This window comes from Delphinapterus leucas, chromosome 14 (assembly GCF_059928025.1).
Source record: "Delphinapterus leucas isolate spDelLeu-1000000601 "Yukka" chromosome 14, BTC_Dleu_Yukka2, whole genome shotgun sequence".
NCBI classification, from domain to species: domain Eukaryota; kingdom Metazoa; phylum Chordata; class Mammalia; order Artiodactyla; family Monodontidae; genus Delphinapterus; species Delphinapterus leucas.
This window is the reverse complement of record NC_143142.1, coordinates 26,084,041-26,110,926: the sequence shown is the minus strand read 5'-3', so window position 1 is coordinate 26,110,926 and position 26,886 is coordinate 26,084,041. Positions and strand designations below refer to the sequence as shown.

Genomic DNA, 26,886 nt, shown 5'->3' with positions numbered 1-26,886 from the left:
CCCCCTTCCCGGCTCCCACCCACCCCACCCCAAGACCAAGCGGCAGGTAGGAGGAATATTGCAGTAATGAGCACCCCCTGCCCCGGTCCAATCCTGCTGTTCCAATGCATGGTCCTGGGCATGGGCCAGACCTCCTCTCACCCAGGCTACCGGGTCCACACCCCACCCACACACCCCCTGCTTCCCAAACCGCCTCGGCCAGCTTTGGCCAACAATGCCAGAAAGGATGCTGACCCAACTGCCAACTCCAGACGCACACATGCCACTGAGGGCCTAGGCCCCTCTGAAACCCACCCTTAGGCCTAAGGCAGGAAGATGTCCACCCCAGCTCCCACCCTCCCAGGTCCTGGAAGCACTGGACAGAGAAAGGAAAGCAGTTTCTCATTTAGCAAGAGAACAGCCAGAGAACAGAGGCCTCACACAAGTTTTCAATCAAGCTTTTAATGAAAAGATCATAAAATAACAGTTTCTCATCACTGTACATTAAGACTGCACGCTTCTGAATGGAGAGATCGGTGAACTGCTTTACTATGACACTTGAGGGTTGCATACCTGCAGCTCTGACCTGAATTTATCCAAATTCTTGAGGGAAGTGAACTCAGTGTGATGACTGACAGTGGCGGTGGCCAGTACAGGAGTGCGATCGTGGTCCCCCCTTCCGGGGAAGGGCGCGTAGCAGGACATGATCCCTCTTCCAGTTCCCATTAAACAAAACAGCTATAACCCCATCCCTCCCCTCCCCCTCGAGGTATTTGTGAATGGGCCAGTGCCCAACCTGGGGTCCCTCAACGGGGGAGGGGGAAATCAAGTGATGGGTGGGGGACAGAGAGGTTCCCCTCAGCACCTGGCCCCACAGGGCCCCGCCAAGTGGAGGGGGGGAGCCCTGGGGATCCTCTCTGCCCTGAGTGAGGTCTGTTATGCAGCATATTTGAGGTCAATAAATTACAGCAATAAATAGCAAGGTGAGGTAGGGGGAGGGGTTCCCGGTAAAAATTAAAGTGGGGTGACAAGCCCGGTGGGGGATGGGTGGTCCTAGGCAGGGGGTCCCAGGCAGCCTCAATTCCCACAGCGTACACCCACCCCGATTTGGAATGTCAGACTGAGGCTCCGGTCAGGCCCCGCTCCACAACCCCTTCCTGGCATCGGGTTCACAGGTTCAATGATGCCCAACCTGGCTCTGGGGAATAGCGAGGGCCTTGGTCCCTGCAGGGGGCCGGTAGGGCTGGGATCCCTGGTCTGTTCTGAGGCCTGACGCCTCTGCTTTCGCCCCCACAAGCCAAGGGGACGGGACGGATGCGGCCGCCTCTGCCCTGATCCCTGCCCTCCCGGCTGCCCGGGCCTCACCCTGACTCAGGACGGCCGCGGGGAGGGCGGCTGGGGTCCGCCTGCCCAGCCAGCCCGCCCCGATCGCACTCCTGCACACGGCCAGTCCAGTGAATACTGACGGGTGGGTGTGGGGGCGGGGGGCGGCGGACAGCCCAGAGCCCCCAAGTGGCGACCAACGGTAACACACACGGCTGTGTGAGGTTCTGAAAGTCCGTCTGGGTCCAGATTGTTCGTTTCACAGGCTGAGGTGTATGGCTATGCTGCAAGTCTCTGAGATTCGTATTTGCTTAAAGGTTCATCTTTTCTTCTTTACCTTTTTTGCAATCCTGGAGGAGCCCCGGTGGTGGGCTCGGTCTGGCGGGAGCGTGCGGTGGTGGAGCCGTCTACCGCTCACTCGCCCCAAGTCTGAGAAATAAATACATTCATCACTGCACAAACATATTGATACAAAAACAACACTGTTCAGAGTGTTTGCACCGTCTGTGTAGGTAAGGACCGGCCCAGTGAGCCCCTCCCACTGCCGGGGTGGAGGTGGGGGTCCCCAGGGGGCGGGGACCCGCTGGAGTCGACGGAGCTGTGCAAAGGTCCTGGCTTTTTGGCTTGAGAGGGACCCTCACATCAACCCACCCAAGGGTCGCAGGCAGAGCAGCGGGATGGGGGCGCACCTCCATCCCAGGGCCCAAGCCCAGGCTCAGGTCCTGTGGCCAGAACTGACAGCCACCCCTGCTGTGCTAGCTGGCAGGACCACCACAGTCTAGCCAGGAGGCCTGGGGGGCGGGTCAGCACGGGCCCAAGCTCTTTGGTGCCAGCTGGGCTGGGAGAGGCCCGGGCTGGGAGGAGGGCTCAGGGGCCTCCACGCCTGCCCCGGCCCCACGGCGGCCCCTCTGCCCGTGAGCCATTCCAGGGCCTACTCAGAAGGGGCTCCGGCGGAAGGTGGGGTTCACTGGGACTGGCCTTTTATCTGCTGAGGTCTGAAACTGTAAAAGTTTATGTAAACAATGAGATAAATATATTAGTATCTTTTTTCTGAGCCCATTGAGGTTCCATACGCATTCAAAATGTGCTTTGGTTTAAAAAATAGGTTTTGTGAATTTGGATGTGAGCTTTTTTCTTTTTTTTTTTTTTTTGTTGTTATCCTCTTTCCTACATGACATCTGCTATTTTCGGTTTCCTGTTTCTCCGAAACATTCAGGAATTAAGTGACTAAAGCAGAGAACTGTAAGCCGCCCTTGGCCTCCAACAGCCTAATCTCCTGGTGAGGCTCTAACACACGTCCATGCACACACTCACAAGCACACATTCCACATGAAACCAAAGGAAAAGGAAAACAAAACCAAGTGTCGTGTTAACCCCGCCCGCCCCACAAACCCTTAAAGTCTTAAATAGGAAACTAGTGTTTCGCTTTCTTGTTAAAATACAGAGAAGGCTCGATATATGATACAATACTCAGGTGGGTACAATACTACGTCGCACGAAGGTCGTCGAGGGCCTCTGCGCCCAGTCCCTGAAGCTCTGCCATGAACCACCTGCTTCACCGGGGGCCACGCCCAGGCAGCTCCCGCTACAGACTTCTGTCGTGTGGCTTAAGTGCTGACGGAGTAGGGGGGTCAGGAGAGCAGAGGCGCTGGAGGGGCCCCCGCCTGACTTGCTGGAACACAAGTCCCCAGAGGGGAGAGGAGCAGCCTGAGGCCGGGGGTACCCCAAGGGCTCAGCAGGGCCCCACGTGGCCTGTGTGCCCTCATTCCCAACACCCACCACTCGGGTCCCTGAACTCAGGCTCTGGTTTCAGCTGGAGGGTCTCTGGAGGGGTGGAGGGTGGGGGTAGGGGATGACTCCGGAATTTTTTGGTCTGAACTTAAAGTAGAAAAAAGAAAAAGAAATGAAAACATGAAGCAAAATGAAAAAGATAAAGCCGCTGGTCCAGCCCTGTGGCTGCAGTAGGCTGAGGACAGTGGTGCCGACCTCTCGACCTTGGCCTGGCCTTGTGAGCATGGCTCTAGGCCCATGGAGGTGTCTGAGGCTGGTGGAGAGCCCAAGGCGAGAGGTGAGGGTAGGGTGGGATTCAGAGCTGAGCCCATGGGTGGCAGCCAGCCTCTCCCCAGACCGCCCAGAGATGCCAAAGCAGAACAGGTCCCCACCCTGCCAGGGGGGTGGGAGAAGATATACACATCCCTGTGGTCAGCCCCTCTGCACTGGTCAGGTAGGGGCTGCTGCTCTCCCGAGGTCAGGCTCTTGCAGGTCCAGGGGACAGGATGGGGGGGGCTCACTTCCGCCCCATCCTGGCCTGGCCGGGAGCCTCCAAGAACTTGTCCCACTGTGTGGCTCCCGTCTCCCAGCACCTGGTCCTGTGCTGGGGGCTCCCCAGGGGCTGGAGCACCTATACCCCCACTCGGGCCCAGATAAGAGGCAGCTCGGGCTCTCTGATCAGAACACCTTCAGGGTGGCCAGCTGGCCACACGCGCACAGAGGAAGTACAGGTGCCCCTTCTGAGAGGGGGCACAGGCGGGGGGCCCAGGAGGGCGACAGAAGGAAAACACAAGCGTCACGGCCACAACTGCCATCACCAACCAACGTTCTGTTCTCACAAATTCAAGAGGTAGCAAAAGGTCAGAAGTCTCTCCACCTTGATGGGCAAGGAAGGAAGGAAACGCGACATGAGTCCACACGTACCGCGCACACCACACACACGGAGAAAATGGAAACGCGTACCAACGTCCTGGCACCACGGCCAGCCTCCCCCCGCCCCCCACCAACCCCAGACCTTCCAGTTCCAACATTCACATACACGTTACACGGGGTTTTCTCTTAATAAAAAACAAGTACCTCTAAACAAAGAATATTCCTCAGAAACTATGGGAAAAGCACTCTCTCTCCTGAGGCAGCCGAGGCAGGGCTCGGGGCCCAGGGAAGCCTTTGGCCAAGAAGGGCTTCTGGGGCCTGGAGGGTGGGCGCCCAGCCCACAGTCGGGCAGGGGGGGTGGCTGCCCCGGTACATTCAGTCTGCAGACCCAGGCTCAGCCCCAAGGGGCCGGAAGGAAAATAAACTCTTGTTGGTTTTGGTTTAAAAAACAATTCAAAAAGAAAAAAGGAACAGATCAGTAGGAATAACAGCCACACAGGCCCAGAGGGCTCTTTAGTTGTGGAGAGGTAGGCGGTGGGGGCCCCTGACTGTCCCAGCACCAGTGAGCGGTGACCCCTGGCTCGAGGAGGGAGGGCGCTGTCCCCTCCCTCTGGCACCGCTCCCCGCAGAGCCAGGCTGGCAGCACAGACACCCCGGCCACGGCAGCCCTGCTCCCCGCAGCATGGAGGGAGGCCCCCACTCCCCCTGCTCCAACACAGCCTGCGGGACACCCCCCGTGACCCACTCCCGCAGGCCCCGCCGTGGCCCTCACGGGGAACTGGGCCGGGCAGGATCAGGAGGCAGACGGCGCAGCAGCCACATGCACTCGGGCCGGGTGCTGGCTGCCCACTTCTCCCCTTGGTACAGGCTGTGGATTAAAGCTCTGGGGGGCGGGAGGGGGGGCTGCACCAGGAACTGCCCCACACCCGGGGCCTGGCCACTGTGCCCCTGCTTTCCTGGGCGCCCACAGGCCAACAAGGGTCTTTGGCTTCTAGGAGGGGGAGGTGTGCATGCGCAGGTGGCTGATGAGGTTGCGCTGCTGCGTAAACTTGCCCCCGCACAGCTGGCACTCGTAGGGCTTCTCGCCCGAGTGCACACGCATGTGCTCAGTGAGGCGGTACTGGCGGGTGAAGCGCATGCCGCACTCGTCACAGGCAAAGGGCTTCAGGCCCAGGTGGCTGCGCATGTGGCGCGTCATGGTGCCGCGCTGCGTGAACATCTTGCCGCAGATGTTGCAGGGGAAGGGCCGCGTCAGCCAGTGAGTCTTCTCGTGCTGCCGCAGAGTGGCCGGGTCCTTGTAGGTCTTCTCGCAGACCGAGCACTTGAAGGGCCGGGGCTCGGCTGCGTAGGCCGCGCTGGGCGCTGACAGGTCCTCGGCCTCCTCCTCAGCGCCCCCGCTGCCTGTCTCATAGGCACCCTCCTCCTTGATGAAGAGCTCCTCCTCCGTGTGCGTCTCCACGTGCGCGTTGAGCTGCTCGGAGCTGGGGAAGCCCTTGGCGCAGGGGATGCACACATATAGGTTGTCCCCATAGGACACCGTCTCATAGCCCTCCTGCCGGTACATGTAGTGGGCGCTGGCATGGCCGCTGCCGCCCTCGCTCCCGCTTTGCCCACTGTCCTCACTCCCATCCTTGCCGTTCTCCTCCTCCTCCTTGCAGGGGTACGAGGGCTCCCCGTAGGGCCCGCCCGCCACCGCATTGCTGGCCAGGATGCCGTTGGGAACCCTGTCCCCAAGCCCTTCGGCCTCCTCCCCTGGGCAGGGACCCTTCGGCGCTGCTTCCCTCCGCTCAAAGGGGGAGGCGGCCACGGGCTCCTTCTTGGCCCACTCCTTCTTGCGGGCCGAGTGCCGGAGGCTCTTGCGGGGGGGCTGCCCGCCCGGCCCCTCCAATAGGCTCAGGGGGTTGTCCTCGGCCCCCTCCAGATCCATGGGCTCACTGGGGTTGCCCCCCAGCTCGGCGTAAGAGGCACTGTTGGCGATGGGAGGGGCGGAGGCCGAGAGGGGTGAGCCTTGCTGACTGTCGCTCAGGTGGGCTGGGTCGTCGGGGGTGAGGGGGGGCCCGGGGGTGGCGGGGGGCAGCGGGGGGCTTTTCTTGGACAAGTCCAGGCCCAGCTCCTGCTCGCAGCCCCCACCACTGCCATTGGTGTTGCAGCCACCCAGGCCGGCCTCCCCGCTGGCTGGACAGACTGGCCGACCCAGGCCGTGCGCACTCTCCTGGCTGGAGCCGCCCAGGAAGAGCTCCTCATCAGAGCCTTTGGCCTGGGGGAGCTCCTGGGGGGTGTGGGCCCCCTTGCGCCCATCCACGAGCCCCGGATACCGGGCCTGGATGACAGAGGCCGTGGACAGCCGCTGGCCGCGGGGTGGCCTCCCCAGGCCGGCCCCACCCCGCCCGGAGCCAAAGGGTTTGCCAGCTCTCTTGAGTTTGCGCCGGCAGAGGGCTGCCAACTCGGGCAGCTGGAGGTAGCTGGCGGCGGTAAGGAGCGTGCTGAAGTTGGGCTCGGCTGGCTGGTCACTGGGCAGCAGCTTGCCGGTGTAGATGAAGTCCAGGATCTGCTGGAACACCGTGGAGCTGACCATGTCCGTGTCCAGGTTGATGAGGTTGTCGTGCAGGACCAGGGACTTGAAGTAGATGCTGCTGGCGGCCAGCACGTTCTTGTGGGCCCGGAAGATGGAGTTCTCCACCATGATGATGACGTCACACAGGAAGCCCTTGGTCCGCTGCTGGTTCAGCTGCAGCAGGAGCTGCTTCGAGTGGCTGGGCAGTTCCATGTCGGGCCCCATGTCCCCACGCCCTGCCCACACGCACCACCTGCGGGCAAGAACAGGTACGCGTGCGCATCAGCGGGGGACCCTCCTGGGGTCCGGCACCTGGGCAGGGAACTCATGCCACCCAGGCTGCCTGAGAAGGGGGGCGGCACCAGCCCATCTGCAGACTTGAAAACACAGAGGACAATGAAGGGCACATGGTGGCAGGCAACCAAACTGGGATTTGAACTTGGCCCAAGGTATCATCTCCGCACTAAAGGAAGCCAACCACGTGCCCAGATGGGACCCAAAGGTCTTTGGCCCGTCTTTGGCCTCATAGACCCAAAGGCAGGGGTCTATGAGGTGCTGGGTGGCTGGACTTCTCACGTGGGCATGCAGCTTCCCAGCTTTCGAGACAAGCCAGAAATCCAGGTTTTCAGGTGAAATCACCCCATGCAAAATGAAGGTTCTTTTTCCTTAAATACCACGTGGGCCAGATCAAACATGCAGCCTCTGGTCTGTGACCTCTGCTCTAGGCTGGGCCTCTCTCCAACAACCCTAGAGGCTTCCCAAACTCTGAGGTTTACCAGCATCACGTGACACTGCAGCCCAGCTGCCACCCCCACCGCACAAGGCCTTGCCCCACCACAGGCACTGAGCACCCATCCCCCCTACCCCCTGCCTGGGCCTCCAGGTGCCGAGAAGGAAAGGCAGCCTGGCCAAGCCCTGGCACCGCTGGGCCCCAGGGACTTTCTGGGCAGGGCAGGCAGTGCTGTCTGAGCCTGAGAAACTCGCCAGACTGGCACAGATGCTAACTGATGTCACTGAGGAAAACACATGCAGAGGAATTCTGTGGTGGCTGCGTGGCAGTGTGCACAGGGGTCTCTGGGAGCAGCTTGCCCCAACCATGCACCCACCCCACTGGGCAGCAGGGCCACAGCGCACGGCCATGGCTCCCCACCCCTCCAGCCACTCGGAAGCTCATGCCCTCCCACAGGTGCTTTGAGCCGTGAGGCCGACAAGGGGCTTTCATGTCCTTCTGCTCACGGCCCAACCTCGGAGAGGAATTGACTGCTCTGAGCCTCCCCCACCTGGGATCAGCTCCTACCAGGCGCCCAGCCCTGCCTCCCTCAGGACAGAGCCCGGAGGGGTTGCACCCACCTGCCTTCCTCCCACTGGTCCGTACCTGCCCTTGTTTGCAAAGACAGAGGAAAACCCCCCATGATCCTGTGCACCCCAAGGAAGACTTTGAGCACCCAATGACCACGTGGGCCGGCACTCAGGGCCTGACAGCAGGAGGCAGCAAGCACCTCAGGCCAGCTCGGCCTTGTCAGGCTGTTCAGAAGCTGGAGCCCAGATCGCGCAGAAACCAGCCCTCCGCCACTCCCTGCCCCCAGAGCCAGCCAGGCAGGGACAAAGAGCCCAAGGCGCAGCCTCCACACTGGCCTAGACACCTAGCCCCAGCACCCAGGACAACTGGCAAGGGGACTAGCCGAGGGCAGGAGGTCCTGGCCTCTGAGAGCCAGTGAGTCCACAGCAGCCCTCCTCCCCAAGCCCCAGCCTCCCCTCTATGCTGCCAGCGCTGCCCGCACACAAAGGACTGCAGGCCAGGACACAGGCTGAGAGCTGCAGGCTGCCCAGAGTCCCAAGGAGGAGGAGCAAACATCCTCCCTCTGCTGCCCCCGCCCCCAGCTCCCCCTCCCTGACCTACCGGAGTGCCAGGGGCCCAGAAACCATGTGAGCAGCAGCCAGCGGGGGTGGCCTCCTTGAGCGCGTGGCCTCCCTGGGGGTGCATCAATGCCTGGTCACCTGGGGAAGGGAAGACAGACAGACATGGTCACCCACAAAGGCATCAGCAAGGGGAGGGGGGAGGTGCTGGGGGACCTCACTCCCAGGAAGGTCTGGGGGTCTCTCTGGCTGGGACGCCCAGACAGCTGGGCAAGAGACAGTGGTCATAGTGCCCACAGTCAGTCCCCGTGGTAGGAAGAAAGCAAATTTGGGGAGCTCGCCTGCACCCTCTTCCCACCCACCCCCCACAGATTTAGGATACTGCAAGGGCCACCTAGATCTGGGGGAGCTGGTGGCAGGCACACAATTCCTGGAGGGCGGGCAGGCGTGGTGGCAGGAGGCCTGGGCAAGGCCCTTTCCAGGCTGGCCACATTTACATAACAAAAGGTCAAAATTGGAGGCGCTGGTGCAACGGGCTATTTATAAGAACCAGTCTCAACCGCTTCTGGCTCTCCTGCTCCTTTCCTTCCCTTCCCTCCGGGTCTGCTCTCCCCCCACCCCCACCCCACCCCCGCCCAGAGCGCCCAGCCCCCTCCTGCCCAGCCCAGCCTGACCACATGGCGTTTGCAGGCTCGCCCTTTCAATACCAGCCCGCCAAGGCCACTGGCAGCTGCTGCCAGATGTGGGTGGGCTCCACCTGCGCCCCCCCCCGCCAGAGCTTTGGGTCCTGCGGGAGGGGGTCCTGAGGCTCCAGCTCCTTGTCCCCCACTCCAGCAGGCCTGGGCGCCCTTGGAATGGAGCCAGGGGTGGGGGAGGAGGCCTGCAGCAGCCCAGAGCCCATCCCTGCCTGCCCTTCCCCCGCCCCCAGGGCCAGGGAGGCTCAGCAGGTCCCTCAGGAATGTGACCAGACCCGGGGTGCAGGGTGGCCGGGAGGCCTCGGCTCCAGCCTGCCAGCTGTCTCTCGGCCCCAAGCACAGCTCCCCTCTTGCAGGGGTTGCTGGGGGGAGGGGGGCACGGTCAGCCCAGAGGGCAGGAGAACCAGCTCTGTAGGTCCAGCAGCCTGAGAGCGTCCACGTTTCCCCGAGGGCAGCCTGGGCCCCTCATCAGGCTCCCGGCCAAGACGGAGCCAAACCCTGCCTGGGGAGGGGGGCGGAGACCACCGCAGTGCCGCCGCCAGTGAGAGCGGCCCAGGAGAAAGGATGGGAAGCCATATCAGGAACCCCACCAGACCCAACGACAACCCAAGCCCCGCCCAGGCACAATGCCCACCACCTCAGCCTGGGCCAGACCCTGAAACTGGGGCTTCCTCGCCCTTGTTGGAGATCAGGTCGACCAGCCTGGTCACTGCAGCCTGGAAAAGGCCCAGCGACTGACCAAGTGACTGCCCTCGAGCCTGACCTACCCGCAGGGAGGCCCAGCAGGACCAGGCAGAGCAGGCTGTGCCCTCCGCTGGGAAGGGGTGGGGGGGTGTCGCACAGAGCTGCCTGCTGGGAGTGTACATCCACCAGGAAGCTGCCCCGCCTGCCGGGCACCCCAGGCTGGGCCGAGAGTGGGTCTACATCGTGTCCATAAGCGGGGACACACCTCACCACAGGTGAGGGCCAAGACCCCTAGAAAGTGTTGCTCCTTCCCTCCCAGAGGCCTCTGCCCTCCGGCTCAACGGCGGGTGTGGGAGCAGCAAGCGCCCACCCTGGAGAGCCCACAGCAGCCGGGGAGAGAGGGCTAGAAACAGCACTGTGGGGCTGGCCAGGCAAGCTGGCAGCGGGATGCCCACTGGGTACGGGGCTGGTGCTCAGCCCTGGCAGGAGCCCACCACAGGCTGGAATGAGGCTACCGCCTGGTCCCAGCTCCTGGCACCCAGCAGCCACCTGGCAGCAGGCCCAGCAGCGTGCCAATCAGTCCCAAGGATCCCACGTCCAGCGCAGCCACACTGCCCACCCAGAGCACTGGCTCCAGAATGCCCAGGATCTTGGGCAGTGGGACAGGTCAGTCAGATGGGTGCGTGGTTGTCCCCAGATGGGCTGACCCTGACCCCGGCAAGGAAGCGGGGGAGGGGGCAGCTCTGCTCTCTTGTGAACAGAGGGGCCTGGATCACCTTCCCAGGTCTCTGTTCACAGGACGGCCAGCACCCACCTCCCCAACAGGGCTGCTACACGGTGACGCGAGACAGGTCCTGACTGAGATCTTATTTCCTCTTCTTCCCTCCAGGCTCAGGCCTCAGAAAAGCCAGGGAGGCTGGCCCCCGCCTGGCCCCTGACCCCACACACACTGAGGACATGTGCCTACAGAGCACATGCCCAAGGCCAGGTCCCTACAGCTGCGCAGGGATCCCAGGCAAGACAAGGCCCCACCCACATCAGGTGGTCCACATGGGCTCAGGGCTCGTGGGGAGGTCTCCCCTCCTGGAACCCACAGAGGGAAGGAGGCCATGAGAGGAGGTCTCCACATGAAAGTGGCCCTTGTTTAAGCAGGAAGCCAAGGAAAATGGCTCCAACCCCAATTCCAACAGGAGCCAATCCAACTTAGCCTGGACACCCACTGAGCCCAGAGCCTGGGCGCCAGGAAGCCTGGGCCCTCAGGCTGCTCCATCCTTTAGCCTTCAGGTGGAACCCCCTGGGGAACAGGCAGGCAGCCCTGCCTCCCTGGAGCCTGGTGGCGGGCACCCCTCCCTTCTGGAGACAGAGGAGGGCATCCCATGCCTACCTCCAGCCCACAAGGGGGGCCCAAGCTCAGGGTGTGGTTTCACCCTTGGGCGATGCTCCCAGGAGACTGTGGGCCCCTCTCTGCAATGTCCTATCTCCCTAGGCAAGAAAGAGCGCCCAAAGAAGCCCCACGCAACCTGGCTGAAACGACTCGCCCCGCCCATACCCAGCCAGGATGGAGGGTCCTGGAGAGAAGGGTGAAGACAGGAAAAAGGGGCCCCCACCCCTCTTTGGGCAGGTCTTGTCACCCAGGTCCCCGGGAACCCTGACCCCTCCTCCCTCCCCAGAGCACACTTTCCGCAGGAAGCCCAGAGCTATGCTGGGTCCCCCCGGGAAAAGTTCGCTCCCGGCCCAGCCCAAAGCACCCAAAGGGAGGCTATTCTTGCTCCTTAACTACCTTCTGGACAAAGAACAACAGCCAGAAGTCACAGAAGAACACAGGACTCTTCCAGCTGAGAGCGGGGTGTGGGGTGGGGGGTGGGGGGTGGCTGCCCAGCACCCACCGAGGGCTCCACTGGCGGTGGGAGTCACAAGGACACCAGGCCACCGCCATACCCCCAGGGGCTTAAGCACATCTGACCTTGTCATTGAGGGCCTCAGACACTCGTATGCACTGCCCCCCCAACTCTGGGCCCAGCCGACCCCTGCTGTGGCCACCTGGTGCTCCAGGTGTGGCCCAGACAGGTGCGAGCACTGCCCCTCCCTGCAGGCCCGGCCCCTCCCAGGCTGCAGGAGGGCAGCTGGAGGGCAGAGCAAGAAGGCCTGGAAGGTCCCAGCACCCAAGATCCAGAAGAGCCTAAGGCCCAGCCCCCAACCCACCCCCCCAGCCCCAGGTCCTCCTCACCCCATACCAGATGGAGGGCACCCTGCCTGTGGGGAAGCCTCAGAGGTGTTCTCTCCACCTCCAGTGCCAGATAAGAAGACAGGTTCTGGGGGTTAAGCAACTTGCCCAAGGTGACAGGAGCAAGCAGGTGGCAGAGCCTGACTCCAGACTTTCCTACCCTGAGGACAGACACCTGCACCTCCTTCTCCCAGGGGCAGGGCAGGGGAGCCAGGAGGAGGGCCTCGGCCTGCAGCTCCCCCTCATCTCCCCCTCCCACAGCCTACCTCACAGCAGGCCTCACCTGGGCTACACCACCCAGGGGCAGGCCTACTCTTGGGGACCCAGGCTGTGCCCTCTCTGGCCTGCCCCTCCAGACATGGGTTGGCGTTGGGTGGGACCCACTGCTCTGGGCGAGCCCAGCGGGTAATCTGGCCCAGACCTGGATGCCTGCCAGCAGCTCCTGGCTCGTCTCCCAGACCATCCTCCTGGAAAGCAATGGGCTCCACGAATGCCAAGAGCCCTGCCCTCCTTCGGACAAGACTTCTACGAAATTAACACTCAGTTCCATCAGCACGCTGGTGACGTGGTGATCGGGGACTGGGGCTGGGCTTCTCCCTCAGGTCCCTGAGCAGTGCGGGAGGTGGCATCCATCCACCCCAGCACGACCTCCCTGAGTCTGCCCCCAAATGCCTGCAGCCCCACCTTCCCACATGTGCACTCCCACCCAAGAGGCTCGTGGCACCATGAGGGGAGGCCTGGCGGGGCCACAACCACAAACCCCACTCTCCAGGGCTCCAGGGCGAGCCTTGCACACTCACCTCACCCCTGGCCTACAACCCTCTCGTTACTCCCACTCCCAGGACGACCCGGGTACCTGCAGCTGGATTTCCCCTGCTGGCACTAGCACAGCTAGCTGGCTGGCACCGGGGAGGGTGCGGGGCAGGGTCACACTGGGAGGCCCCCAGCCTGCCTGAGTCTGGCCAAGAGTGTTGAGACAGGGGGTGAACTGGGGAGAGGCAGGTGAGAGTTGCCTGGAGCACAGTCACTATTATGAAAACTTCCAGACTGTACCCACACTGCACTGCCCCCCATCCCCACCTGAAGGGGCCTGAGCTCTAGGTAAGAGGCTTGCTTGCAGCAAAAGAACTAGAGCCTGGAGGCAGGGAGCCTGTGGGAAGCTGGCGGGGCGGCACGGCCAACAGGGAGCATCCCGATCAGGCAAGGAGCAAGGAGCTCCTGCTGCAGGGAGACAGGCCCTGGCAAGCTGGCTCCTGCGCCCCCAGCCCCACTTCCTACTTGTCCTGCTGGGTGTCCGGCACGGTCCAGGGACCAGTGGCAGCATCGCCCAGGGTTTTTGTTTCTTCTTTTAGTTTTTTGGTTTTTTTTTTTATATTTGTTTATTTGGCCATGCCATGTGGCATGTGGGATCTTTGTTCCCCAACCAGGGATCGAACCTGCGCCCCTTGCACTGGAAGCACGGAGTCTTAACCGCTGGACCACCAGGGAAGGCCCTCGCCCAGGGTTTTGAGAAACGCAGACAGTCTGGCCTCACTCCAGACCTCAGAACCAGAACCTGCACGCACACTGGACTGTGGGTTACAAGCTTTCTACTCCCCAGAAAGCCCGAAGCTCGGCAGGTAGTAAATGCTCAGTGATGGGGGTCAAGAGGAAGGAGGCGGCCCCAGAACTTGAGAGATCGAGGTGGCACTCTGTTACTGCGGGCGTCTTAGAGGCAGGACAGTGGCCGCGGGCGGGCAAGGGGCTCTGGGCACGGGTGGCAGGCAGAGTGCAGGGAGCCTGGGCCACCCGCTGCAAAGGAGTCACCGTCCCCCACCTACCCCAGGATACCTTTCAGGAGTCACAGAGCAGCAGCTGCCCAGCCCACAGCTCCTCCAGGACAGACTCCAACATCACAACTTCAAACCCAACCCTAGAAGCTCACTATGTCTTACACTAAGGACTCTCAAGTATTTAAAAAACAAAATAAAAATACTCTACATCTTCTATCATCATCCCTTCGTACCAGAAGACACTTCATGACTGAAAACCAGGAAGAACCACCTCAGGGTATAGGAGTCCTTCCCCGAGAAAGGGCAGCTGACCCATCCACCCACGCGGCCGTCGAGACTCCCGGTGGCTGGCACCCAGGCCCTGTGCCCTGCCTGTGACGGCCTGGCCCTGGAATCAGAAAAACAAAACCCTAACCGGATGCCAGATGGCAACGACGGGCTTCAACTAGCTGACCAGACACTGAAAGAGGTCATCCCAGGCAGAAAAGAGAACGGTCAGACTTTAAAAAGACCCAGACTGAAGACACACAAACCCTGGGTCCCAGAAGCCATGCAGGCGTGGAGCCCCTCCAGCAGTGGGCAGGCCCCAGGGCTCAGGCCAAGCCTCGCACTCGTGTCTTGCACGGGTCAAGAAGAGCTGACTGTCACCGTATCCCACGGCCTGGCTGCCTGCACGGGGAGCCTCCAGCAAGCGGCTGAGCAAAGCAGCCAGACCCGAAAGCGACAACACAGCCAGTTCTGGTCAAGGTGGAAAGCAGGGGTGGGTGAGGGGAGGGATTGGGGAGTGGAGGGGGCTTGAAGGACACACGAGGGCCTTCTGTTCTGGTGTTTTCTCTCAGGATGGATGCTGGATGCGTGTCCACCTGGGAAGAGTCCGTGGCGCTGTTGCTCACAACTGGGCACACTTCTTAGGTATGACTATGATGTACTTGGCTTCAACAGGTGCACAGAAATCTTCAGGAGGGGCAGCAGGGCCCGTTCCAGGCCTGATGAGCAAGCTGACCAAACCCCCAACTAATCACAACAATCCCCAGACAAGATGCGGCACCAACAGGACAGGAGGGAACCCTACAGTCCAGCCACGGACCCACAGGACACCTAATAAAGACCACCTTAAAACCTCTTATCGGGGCAGATCTGTGCCTGCCATCTGAAGGCAGCAACAACCTAATGACATTTTTAACCATCCTAGTGTCCAAGGAAGAGGGAAGGGGTCTTCAAATCCTGACAGGCATGCTTAGGAGAGGAGAGGACATTCCAAGTGCAGCCAGCAAGGCACCAACAACGGCCCCAGGAGCTCCAGGCTGGACAAGGCCCTCAGGGATCGGGATCGGGAGTCAAACAGAAGGATCCCTGCCCTGAGTGAAGGACCAACCCCCAAGCCCAGGGCCTCTGACCAAGGACTCAAGGAGCTAAACCAAATATCAAGGATCAGGTTGTTTTAGTCCAAAATGGAAAAAAAAAAAAAAAATCAAGTAGACACATCTTGGGCACCTACCAGTTTTTAAAAAGCCATTTTTAAGGAAAAAACTAGGGAACCGCTGTGGAAAACATTTCAACCTGTGGCTCTGTGCCTGAAACGCCTGCAGGATGGCACTTACAGAGAAGAAGTCTCACCTGTCCAGCAGGTAATGTGACGGGCCCAACAGAGGAGAGGCCGAGCTCAGAAAGGGAGTCAGAAAGAGGAGCCCCCAGGACTCAAAGAAAAGTGCTCACAGAGCTTCTTCAGACGGCATCCCGGGGGCGCTTGGGAGGGCTGTTTGGCATTAAGGAACCCGGTTTAGAAACAGAAAAAATAAACAGGCTCTTCTCTGCCTGAGGAAGCAGAGCTGGGGGAGGGGGGTGAAAGCCGGGCTACTCAGGCAGCAGCAAAAACAGAAACCCTGACATTGCCCCATGATGACATGTGGGGTCAGTGCCACCTTGGAACACGACAAGGCGGGGCCGGGGCGCAGAAACCACAGTGACGCCCAGCACTTGGGTGAGTCTCAAAACCACGATGAGCGCCCAGCTCTATGTCCACAGAGAGCAAACCCGCTGTCCAAGAATGCGGACGAGTGTGGGGAACCGGCACACACTCGCAACAGTTAACCCCAAATTTGGAAAAGCAGTGACATTAGGGGCGGCCCAGGGAGCAGCCCGGGGCGTGGGGGCCATTTCTTACAGGGGTGGGGGGAAGGGTGCACGCCTCCCACTCTTTACAGCCAGATGTGTGCACACGTAACTCACACCTTGTGGTTCATACTCGTGACAACCCACAGCACAGCCCAGGTCCACAAGGAGCCAACGTGCTCGGTGCGGAGAGACTAGGGTATTCCCGATCCAGGGAGGGGTTGAGCACCCCCTCCCACCCCAGGGGACCCCCGCACGCAGCCACATGGCCGGGAACAGGGCAGCACCGTGTGAACCAGGGCTTCGGGGGCCAGTCCCACAGGACATGCCCAGAAAGTGTCACTCAGTCCCAAGAGAAAGCAGCAGAAGCCAGAGCCCCTGCACCTGGGGGAATCCTCCCGACGGGAGCCACTTTGAAGGACCGTACAAGTCCAGCATGTGATCCCGACCCCCACGGTCCCAGCTGTCAACCCTCAGTTCTCTCCTCAAACGCCAATCCCATCAAGTCACTCTCCTGCTTACAGCTCTCAATGGACTCCCAGGGCTTGATAAAGTCCACACCTGGGCCAGCCCATGGAGGGCTTCCAGAGGGCCAGGCCACCCCTCCACGCGGCCCCCACCAGTCAGGCCCGAGTGCCCCCTCCTCAGCGAAGCCACCCAGCACTTCTCCCCCCACCCAACGTCAGCATTAGCTGCCCAGCTGCCACCCAATAGGCTCCTGGGGCCAGGGACCTTGCGTCCCACTAGCCTGACGGCCACAGCTGCTCCAGCCACGCAGCAGGCTCCCATGCAGGTTTGCTAGGGGAGCAAATGCCAGAGGGGAGAGGCAGGGCTGAGGGGACAGGATGGGGTGGGGGGAGGGGAGGTGTAAAGGAGGATGCCACCCGCCCGCCGCCCCAACCCTAGCCCACCGGTCAGAAACTGTTGTCCACATTCTTGAAAACTAGGAAGGACCCCAAAGAACTCTTTGGTGGCTTGTATGCTACTGTTCTATTTACTGTGTTAGAAAAACTGGTAACTTAAAAAATATTTACTTGATTTAAAATTATCAACAATAAACCCATTTTATGTTAACATAAATGATGTTTTTATGGAGGAAAAAAACTATCCCAAAAGAAAAGAAAATCAACGAGAAGGGTGGCACTGTTTCACATTTTTGCAAATGTCTTTAACGCCTGGCTGAACAGACGTAGCTGGATCCTCACATCTGCCCTGCGTTCAGCCAGTGAGGATGCATGGTTCTGACTGAAGTCTGTGGAGAAATCCAACCTCACACAGACAGATGGGAGGGGTATTTTACCCTTTTCAGATAATGGTGGCTATTCTTCCTTGTTGTTACACTTAAACTCAACAAGTGGTAGGTTCTTAAAAGGTGCAATGTAGACTCTGAAATTGTATCGGTGACTAATTCATATCTGGTTACACAAAAATCCAGTGGCCTACCCTGCACTCACATCCACCCAGGATTCTGCAACACTGAGCGCTAGTCATTCGGAAAACAGTGGTCCCCTGAGTCAATCACATCTTCCCACTGTTGTCAGACTTCATTATACGACACCAAAACCCGAGTGCTTCCATCACAAGACGTCTCAAGTCAGGCTCGCAGTGAAGGACAGTGGTTCCCAAAACTGTCCCTGTCCTCTGCTGGCTCTATGGCTGGCAAGGAACACTGTCACCTGTTTTCCTTCCCATGGTAAGGCTCACTTTGCTCATTTGAGAAAAGGTCTGACCAATTCTCCAAGTCTGAACAACCACCTTGCCTGTCAGCCCTTCTTTCAAGTAAAACTAACATTCCATGAAAAAAAGCAGCTCGCAGACACTGCTGTTCCTGGAATGACGTCCTGCTTCAGTCTGAGGCACGAGAACCCACCGGGTCCTCCCCAGCTCACCACAGAGAACACTTAGCATATGTGTCCTCCAGGGTCAAGACTCACCACTGGGTCACCTGCACGGCCTCCCTGGAACAGCATGAGGAAGACCAGTGGTCCTGGCTCGAGCACCCAGGGCTGGAGCATGCAGTGTGCACCTCGGGCAGGGCTGCCCACCACGTCTTCACACCGATGATGTGTCAGTGCGGGGACGAAGGCCAGTAACGTCTAAGTATTTTGAAGAGTCCTGGGAATCCCCAGGGGTCTGCAAACCACTCTGAGAACGGCTGACGGCCATTACCGCAAATATTTCTACCAACCCATTTTACAGGCAAGGAAAATGAGGCACGGAGAGGTCTGGTCTGGCACCTGGAGGAAACAGGCTTGACATCAGAGTCCTCTTCCCCCAAAATCACAGTTGTTCACCAAATGCTGAAATCCCAGGCAAAGGGCCACACCTGAGAGTAAGGAATTTCAAAGAAAAGAAAGAAATGCCACTTCAAATGGCCTCCAAAAACACCCTTAGAGGCAGGGCCGGCAGAAACCACTGTGGGGCCTCCAAGACCTGCTAACTAGAGGCGGCAGTGTTGCCTGAGCAGGCGGGCGCCTGCAGGCTGCGGACTGGGTGCTCAGCCCCAGAGGTGGGCAGAGTGGAGGCAGGGAGGGGTCTTGGGAAGCAGGTGTGCACCGCCTGCCCACGGCACCAGGCCAGCCCCACTGCCCTTATCAGCGTCAACATGCATGGAATGTGGGACTTTGGAAACTATCCCCTCCCCTGCCCGCACCCCTCTGGGGCTCGAGTTCACCTACCACAGCCACAGGGCAACCCGAGCCCACGCCCAGCATCCCCCCCCCCACCTGCAGCCTCGTGGCAGCGGCTTGCTGGTGGTGGCCCAGGGCCCCTCCCCTTGCAGCCCAGCCGGGATTGCCCAGACCCCCCAGGCCCCTCTGCCAAGAGACAACCCCACACGCCAGAGGGAGACCCCAGCCGGTGCCCCCTATGCTGAGAGAACACCAAAAGGAGGACCCAAGCCTGGTTTTAAGCTCCGGGCTGCCCAGCCCTGCCGCCAGCCCCTAGGCCCTCCTGGAAGTGGGAGCACAGGCCCAGGCCTCCAGGGGCAGAAGGGAAGAGCCACCACCGTAAGGGGTCCTCTCCGCCCCCGAGGCTTGGGGAAGGGGCCTCTCTCAGCTCCAGAACCAGACCCCCGGGCTCTGTCTCAGGCAGCCGTCTGCCCCCCACTCAAATGAAAACCCGGCTGCCCTCAGGCTCAAGCCCTGCTCAGCGGCAGGAGTCCACACGTGTGTCCAATGCACCCTCGTGCGTGTGTTGCATCGTGGTTACCCTACTCCTAGACTTTCTCCACCACATCCCAGCAGAAGGACTCTAGACCAAGTGCACAACCTCTCCAAGCCACTCACACAGCAGGGACTGAGAAGGCAATCGGGACTGCCCAGGTGTGTCCCACCAGGCCCAGCCCGGGATAGGATCCTGAGAGGGAAGGCCCAGCCCTCTTGTGCTACCTCCCCAGCATCCCATCAGGAGCTCTGTGGGAACCATCCTCCTCCCAGTTTGCAAGCAGAGCTGCCGGAGCACCTGCTGGAAAGAAACCATCAGCCCTTTTCTACCAAAGGGGTCCCAGGGAGGGGCGGGGTGAAGAGGCCAAACACCTGAAACAGGAATCCACCCCCAGGACTACTCACTCTCAAGGGAGAACCCATGGGTCCGTCTACCAAGATGTGCGCAGGCCAAAAACAGTGACAGAGGACACCCTGACTGCCCCGGACCACCCCTCCCCCAACTGCCCAGCCCAGACCACTCAGTCCCACTCCTGCCTGGCCCCAGGCCAGGTTGCTCTTCCTGCACCTCCCCCCAGGACACCAACCAGGCCCATTCCAGACCTCACCACGCCCAAGGGCCTTGCTGTTCTCCTCCCTCGTGCAGTAAGCTGCCCAGAGCAGGCGGGGGCTGTCTTGTGTCCTGGCTGCCCTCAGACGTGAACTAAGCCCCAAGACAGCCCATTGTTCTGTCCCAGCAGAGGAGGTTGGGCTGGGCTGGCCATACCTTACCTGAAGCCCCACCTCCAGTGCCCCTCCCAGCCCTCACCCCACCTCCTGGCCCCTTGTCAGTAGCTCCCTCACACGCCTTACCCACGTAAATAACCTCAGGGACCCATCTCTCTCTCCCAGGTACCCTGAGGTCAAAGAGAAAAAGAAGGGGAAAGACACAGGTCCCAGGGGTCCCCAGCTGCAGCCACAGTGGGCTTGTTAGGGAACCACGAGGAACTCCAAGGTCACTATGCCTGGGCACAGAGACCAACCAGGGCCCAAGAATGCAGGGCCCAAGAGACCAGGGCAGGCAGTCCCTTAAAGTCAAGCAGGAGCAAGAGTCCTGGGGTCAAGAGCAGCAGGTGTTTCCCGGGGGACCTCCTAGGAGACGCCCCCTTAATACTCACCGGCCTGGGGTCACTACCACCCCAGGAAAAGGGACCATGAAAAGGGTGAGCCCCCTCTGCACAGGATGCTTCTCCAAGACCCTGGTACCTAACAGAAGCCGCTGGCTCGCTCTGTAAGCACAACCCCACCGGGCAGTCTGTGACCACCCTTGCTGGTCTTTGTGGACTCACCACTCCCTGATTCTATTATCAACACAGATTTATTCCTGCTAAAGCAGCTGGCTGCACATTGGATTCATTTTAAAAGCCTCAGGAAGCATAGATGGCTGAGCCCACCCTAGAGGTGGGCAGGGCTGGGCTCCACCAGCTCCAGGTGATCCTGATATGCAGAGGTAAGAACCAGGGCACCATCAGGCAGGCCTCCACCAGGCAGCACTGGGAACAGCACACACACTGGAGGTCAGTGTGGAGCCCGTGCTCATCACAGGGTAAGTTCCCTGTGTCCACATGGGGCAGACACTGAGGCTCCAGGCCCCACCCTCCCAGCCATCAACTCTACTCTCCCTTCTCATTCACTCCGTGAACAAGAATTCACCAAGAGCTTACTATTAGCTTCCAAAGCAGCGCAGGCAAGGGAACTGCAAAGGCCATGGAACAGTCCTGCCCCTTAAAAGGCCTATAACCAGGTTGAAGAAGAGGCCAAGGGGCTGCGACCCCAGCGTGGGGAAGGGAGCAGCACCTCCAACCACCTGTGTGTATGTGGGGGGGCTGTGCCCAAGGCACTGGAGCAGCCCCTCCCCACATTCACCTGAGAACCCTCGCCCCCCCTCCCCCGCAAGGTGCTGCTGGGAGAGAAACCCGAAGCAGCAGCAGCATCCTGGACCACTGGAGGCCAGTGTGCACAGTGGCCACAGCCGTGCCAGAGCCAGTGGCCCCTCCAGGCCCACAAGAGGTCAACTGCCCACCTGGAAGCCCCCCTCCCCAGCCAAGCCCAAGCCCCACCTTTCCTTAGGGGCCCTCAGAATTCCCACGGAATGGAAGGGGAGAGCCTCGGGAGCCCCAGGAGCCAAGCCACCTGCCCTGTCGTACCCCACCCTTTTCACCCACACACTCAGAGAAGGTGGACCCCCGACAGGAAACAGGCACCCACCCTGCCAACACGCTCAGCAGCAGGGGACCCTCGACAGGACCTGCTCTAACCCCAAGGCCACGCTCCTCCACCCCTCCACCCACCCACACAGGGCAGGCAGAGGTGGGGCTCTGAGCCTGGCAGTGTCTCAGGGTCCCTCTCCCTACAGTCTGGCCACACCCTCCCAGACTGTGCTCCCTCAGCAGAGCCCCCCGGCCCCGGGCCTTCCCTCCTGGACTGCGCTGGGGTCTGGAGTTGGCACCCAGTTTTCCCTTCCTCACCAAGAGCGCTGGGGGCCCACTCGCAACCCGCACCCCACCCCCACCTGCTTTTCTGGCTTTGCCACTCCCAGCTCACACCAGGTTCTGGGGCTTGGAGCCCTCCCCCAGCCCAGGTCCCTAACCCTTAAGCAAGGCCCCTCCCAGCAGGAAGCACAGCCGGCTGCCAGGCAGAGCCTAACTGGCCCAGCTGGCTGAAAGCCCCTAACTGAGGAAGCCAGGATGGGATCTCTGACCTCTCCAGACAGAACACCAAAGGCGCCTACCCTGCAGCCCCAGGACGTTACTTAACCTCCAGTTACTTGACCTCCAAGTCTGTGAGAGTGCTACACCCAGAGCGAGCCCTGAAATCTCCCAGTGTCTCTACATCCCAGCTGAAGGCTGACCGCTTAGCGGCAAGTCTGAGCAACAGCACGATTTAGTCTAGCCACACGGGCTGGGCACTGCATTGGTTCTCAAAAAACTTCGCTGAACGGATAAAAAGCTTGTGAACGAGACTCACAGGAGCACGCAGCGGGTGCTCCTGCGCCAGCTTCCCGCAGCTCAGCATCTGCAGGGCCACACTCCTGTCGCGGTTCTCCTGTCTCCCCAGCACTGCCCTCCCCAAACTGCGTGCGCTCCCCATTAAAATCCCCCTCCTGAAGCTGCCCACCCTCCGCCCTTGCCACCTCGTGCTCCCCGCAGCACGGTGCGGCCCTATCACCCCATCCTCCGATCGTCTGTTTGCCAGTCTGTCTTCCCCAGGCTGAGCTCTGGAAGGCAGCGATACGTGAATGTGAACTCTAGCTCCGTTCCCATTTTAGAAACGGGGACACTAAGGCTCAAAGAGTCAATCCCTGTCCAAGGCCACAAGGAGAGTAAACAGTGCTGAGGCCAGTGCCCCTCACACTGCCCCCAGGAGTCCCTCCTCAGTCAGGCTCCGAGGGCCAGGACGGGAGGAACAGGACTTGTGGTTTCTTCTCTGCAGAAAGAGCCAGGAACAAGAGCCCCCACCCTCTAGTGATCAGTCCCGGGGGGCACTGGCCCTCAGCCCCAGTGGGCAATGCAGGCAGGCCGTGGGGTGGGGCTGACTGCTGGAGGCCAACAGGCCAAGCCAAAAAGGGCAGGGCAGCAGGTCCCCCGGGTAAACTGAACTTTATTCCTTCTTCACTCCTCAACTCTCGAGAACTGCCCTGCCAGCCCTTCCACGGGGGCGAGCTGCTGATTCAAAGGCACTGCCCCCACCCCCGCCCCCACCCCCTGGCAAACAATGAGGACTCAGGGAAGGCAGCAGGCCTGTCAGCTCAATAATGCAAAACCCTGTTGCTCTGAGTCCACGACAGCTGACTTCAAGTGGATCGGAGGCTGTGCTTATTAACAAAATGAGAAATCTGATCTATGGAAAGAAAACACTATGTGAGGATTAATCCAGGACTGCAGCTTGTGGAGAAGGCTGGGCTGCTGGCCAAGACCAGGCAGAGAGAACGGGACGGTGCCTACCTGTCCCCGGCAGGTACCTCGCTGCAGGACAGGGCATATCACCTCTGCCCCACCTGCGCTGCCTTCTCTCCTTCCAGTCACTGCAGCAATCATTTCGGTTTTGCTTTAATTAAAGGCCTGGCTCCCTCCGGCTGCTTCTTCCTCTACGCAGAGCCAGCAACCAGAGGGAGATTTTTCTTTTCAGGAATCGCTTGTAAAAGCCGAGAGACTAATTTACAAGTCCCAACAACTGGCAGGAAAACACTGCAGGAAGAAATCCTGGGTGCACACCAGCACTTGAGTCAACTGGCCAGAGGACAGTCACTCAGCAACACCCCAAAACTGGCCCGCAGGAAGCAGACCAACCTGGGCGCACTGACCCCAAGGCAGGCAGGCAGGCAGGCAGGTGGGAAGCCCCGTCCCAGCCTTCCTAGGCTACTACCTGCCCATGGACCTAGAGATTTCCATAATAAGCACAACCACACAGGACCGATTTCACTCACAGGCAGGGCAACCTACTCCAGGGGCAAAGGACTCAGTTCAGCCCCCAAGTGTCAGCCTCCCATTCCCCCCACCCCCTTGGTACTAAGAGCCCGCTACACCAGCAATCTCACCACACAGCTTTGTCTCTGGAGGCCAGCCTGAGGCCGGCCCATCTGCTTTTTTTTTTCAGAACATGCCAGCAACCCTGCTCTGCTGACGTTAAGTCCGCTCCTTGAGCCAGGGCTACAGACCAGCCACATGGCCTGTGCTCCTGAAAATGTCTGCTGAAGGCCCAGAGAGTCCAGACGCTGGCAGATGGGAACGGAGAAAAAGAAGTAAAGCCAGGAGCCAGGAAGCAATAAATGCTAGCTCCAGAAAGGTCCAGCTCCATCCCTCGAGCGGGGGTCCCTGGAGAACACCCCCAAGTTCAGCCTAGAATCTCTGGAGGCCCCTCCACTACCTGCCAGCTCTCCCCCTCCCCCCTGCACAAGAGGCACAGCCATCCCCACATCAGTCAACAATCTACAGCCACAGGATTCCTATGGGCAAAGCTCTGCCCCTCCCCCCTACCACATATGTCAGAGAGGTGGCCTCCCCGGGTTACACTCCTCCTGCCGGGGTGGGGGGGCCAGGAACCTAGCTTTCCAGATGTGCTTGGCAACCCCTACTAGAAAAGGCACTGGAGATGGAGGGAACAGGAGAAACACAGATAAATAACTTCAAAACCGTTCCGGGCCATCCGGATCCGCACTGGGCTCCCTTCCCTAGGCAGTCCCACGCTGTTCTGGGTGGGGCCGCTGCGAGCATTATCTGGCCGCGTTCCCTCCTCTCCGTAAGTCACTACCCCCCAGGGAGAGGCATCCCCGCCTCCCTCCACCCCAGCTAAGCCTGTGTGAATATGAACCATCTCAGTAGATAAACAGAGAGTGACAAGCTGGGGCCCTTCAGCCCCCTCCCTCTGCCAGCCGGTCCCCTCCCCCTGCCAGCCGACCCCCTCCCCCAAGCCCATTTCTCTTCCTGCCAAGCGGCCGCCTGCTAAAGAGAGGTCTGGGGGCAGGGCAGCGAGCCCACCAGCCGCAGGGCCCGGCCCTCGGGGAGCGGCCCCTCCAGGCCTGCCCCTGCCATGCCCGCGCGCAGCCGTCCTCCTGCGGGGAGGGGGCCGGGGAAACGACGGACGGCGCGGGGCCGCAGTCGTGGACACGGCGAAACGCCCCACAAGGGGCGGCGGCGGGCGCAGGGCCGCCCGCATAATAGGAGCCCGCCTGTCACGCAGCGCCGCTCCCCGACCTGCTCGGATTAGACCGCGGATGCAAAGGCACAAAGAGCCGGCGCCCGCCTCCCCGCCGCCCAGCTCCGCACACCCGCGCGCCGGGGCTTTGTGCCAGGACCGCGCCGCCTGCCCGGGGCCACAAAGCGCCGCAGGCGGCAGACCAGCCGGGGGTCCCGCCCCCTCCCACGCGCGCAGCAGCCCCACGTCTCCGGGCGCGCGCCCGCCCACGCCCCTCTACCGGGGGCGCGCCCGCCGCCCGCCTCCCTCGCCCCTCACCTCGTGTGCGTCGGCGGCGGCGCTCGCCCGCCGGCCGGCCCTCCCGCGGCCTCGTCCTCGGCGCCGCCCGCGCCGCCCGCGCCCGCCCCGTCCGTCCGCCCGCCGCCGGCCCGGCTCGGCTCCCCGCCCCGCGCGCCCGAGCGCCGCTCACAGCCGCCCGCTCGGCGCCATCTTGGAAGCTTGTGACGTCGGCACCGCCCGCTCACCCCTGACCCACATCTGAATGGACGAGCGGCGAGGCGGGGTGGGGCGGGGCCGGGCCGGGCCTGGGCGGGGCCAGGGCGGGGCCTAGGCGGCCGCGCGGCGGCGCCGTGGGGGAGGGGCGCGCGGAAGGAGCAGGGACCCGGAGCCAGGACCCCGACCCCGGCGTGTGGCGGACCGGCCGCGGGTGCGGGGCTGGCGCCGCGACCTCAGCCCCGGAACACCGGACCGCACCCCTCGGATGGGGCCTCGGCCCCCACACTCGGAGTCTACACCTCTTGAGCCTGACCCTGACCCTTGGCAGTCCCGCTCCGTGCCCCCGCTGGCGGCCAGCGTCACCTCGCAGCCGCGGGCTGCAGACGGCGTGGTCCGGTCTGGGGTCCTGGGCCTCCGGGTCCGGAGAAGGAAGCCCCCGGCCCGGCCCACCGCCCGCGGCCCCGCGCAGCCCCGCCGGCCCTATCTGCTCCGAGGGCGCGGAGGTTGCCACTCGCCGAGCTCAGCCAGCCCCTTCCGGTGGCCGCAGCCCCTCGCAGGCCCCCGGGGTCAAGCGATGCCCCCAGGCCGGCCGGCCGGCCGGACCCAGGCTGTTCGGAGGGGCTGCAGCGCGCCGAGGGCCGCGACGCTGCTCTAGGGGTTACTTGATGAACCGCTCCCCACTTTGGACACCAAATAATAGGACGAGCCAGCTAAAGGCTGTGAGGGGCCCAGATTTACCAGTCAAGACTGGAATCGAGACTCCCCAGTAAGGCTGACTGTGGCCTCGTTCTTCCAAATAAACGTGTACTTTTTTTTTTTTTTTCGGTACGCGGGCCCCTCACCGTTGTGGCCTCTCCCGTTGCGGAGCACAGGCTCCGGACGCGCAGGCTCACCGGCCATGGCTCAGGGGACCAGCCGCTCCGCGGCATGTGGGATCTTGCCGGACCGGGGCACGAACCCGTGTCCCCTGCATCGGCAGGCGGACTCTCAACCACTGCGCCACCAGGGAAGCCCTAAAGGTGTACTTTTAATGCAACCCTAGCAGGACGGTTCTGAGACTTAACAAAATTCTCACTTCAGCTGGAAGAGTAAATAACCCCAAACAGCTATTATTTCTCTCCTTGGGAACAGAAAAAGGAACAAGGTGGACTTGCCCTAACGTATTAAAACAAACTGTGAAGGTACTGTACTCAACTCAGGGCAATCTGACCCAGAAACAGAAAGCCTACAAACAAATCCCAGAAATGGTAAAGAACGTGATGAAAAAGGAAGTATCAAACATCAGTGAAGAAGCAAAGAAACATCCCTGGAATGGAGCTCAGTGGAGGACTATTTGAAGAAACTACTGAAAAGCTGTCAACGCCCGACTTACCAAAGACATGTAAATTAAAACTTTTTTCTTTGCTTTTTTAACAAATTGGAAATCAGTTTCAAATGATAACCTTCAAACACAGTCAGGGGTCTGGTGGGTAATCACTCTCCTATACTACTGGAAGCATATAAATTACCTAAAAATTCATGAACATGAATTTGGCAGTAAGAGCCAAAAATAAAAATCTTTTAAAATGATCATACTCCCTTGGACCAGTAATTCCTCTTCTGGGATTTTGTTTTAAGGAAATTAACTGCATTTGTAGACTGTATGCTTGATGGTCGGTCTCTCTAACCAGACTGTAAACTTGAATTTGGAACCCCGGTGCCAGGAGCACAC

At 60.8% G+C, this 26,886-nt stretch overlaps 1 protein-coding gene across 3 annotated transcripts; it reads right to left on the bottom strand.

The window, feature by feature from the left end:
* Nucleotides 1-425: 425 nt before the first annotated feature.
* Nucleotides 426-25,106, bottom strand: HIC2 (HIC ZBTB transcriptional repressor 2). Of its 3 annotated transcripts, XM_022551310.3 has the most exons (3): nt 24,999-25,106; nt 8,400-8,497; nt 426-6,752 (listed from the first exon to the last, which is right to left on the bottom strand). In XM_022551310.3, exons 2-3 carry the CDS (start codon nt 8,423-8,425, stop codon nt 4,937-4,939), a joined length of 1,842 nt encoding a protein of 613 aa, XP_022407018.1. In that variant the 5' UTR covers nt 8,426-8,497; nt 24,999-25,106; the 3' UTR covers nt 426-4,936. The 3 variants fall into 3 exon arrangements, 2 of the variants coding, with proteins under 2 accessions (XP_022407018.1, XP_089750946.1); XR_016387567.1 differs by lacking the exon at nt 24,999-25,106 and having other exon boundaries at nt 426-1,731; nt 8,400-11,467; XM_089894820.1 differs by lacking the exon at nt 24,999-25,106 and having other exon boundaries at nt 8,400-11,467.
* Between the last annotated feature and the right edge of the window lie 1,780 nt (nt 25,107-26,886).

Excerpts from the sequence above, each read along its gene's own strand:
- HIC2 (XM_022551310.3), bottom strand. The coding sequence starts at position 8,425 with ATGGTTTCTGGGCCCCTGGCACTCCG. Across the intron at positions 6,753-8,399 it reads TCTGGGCCCCTGGCACTCCG|GTGGTGCGTGTGGGCAGGGC; the intron begins GTAGGTCAGGGA and ends TCTTGCCCGCAG.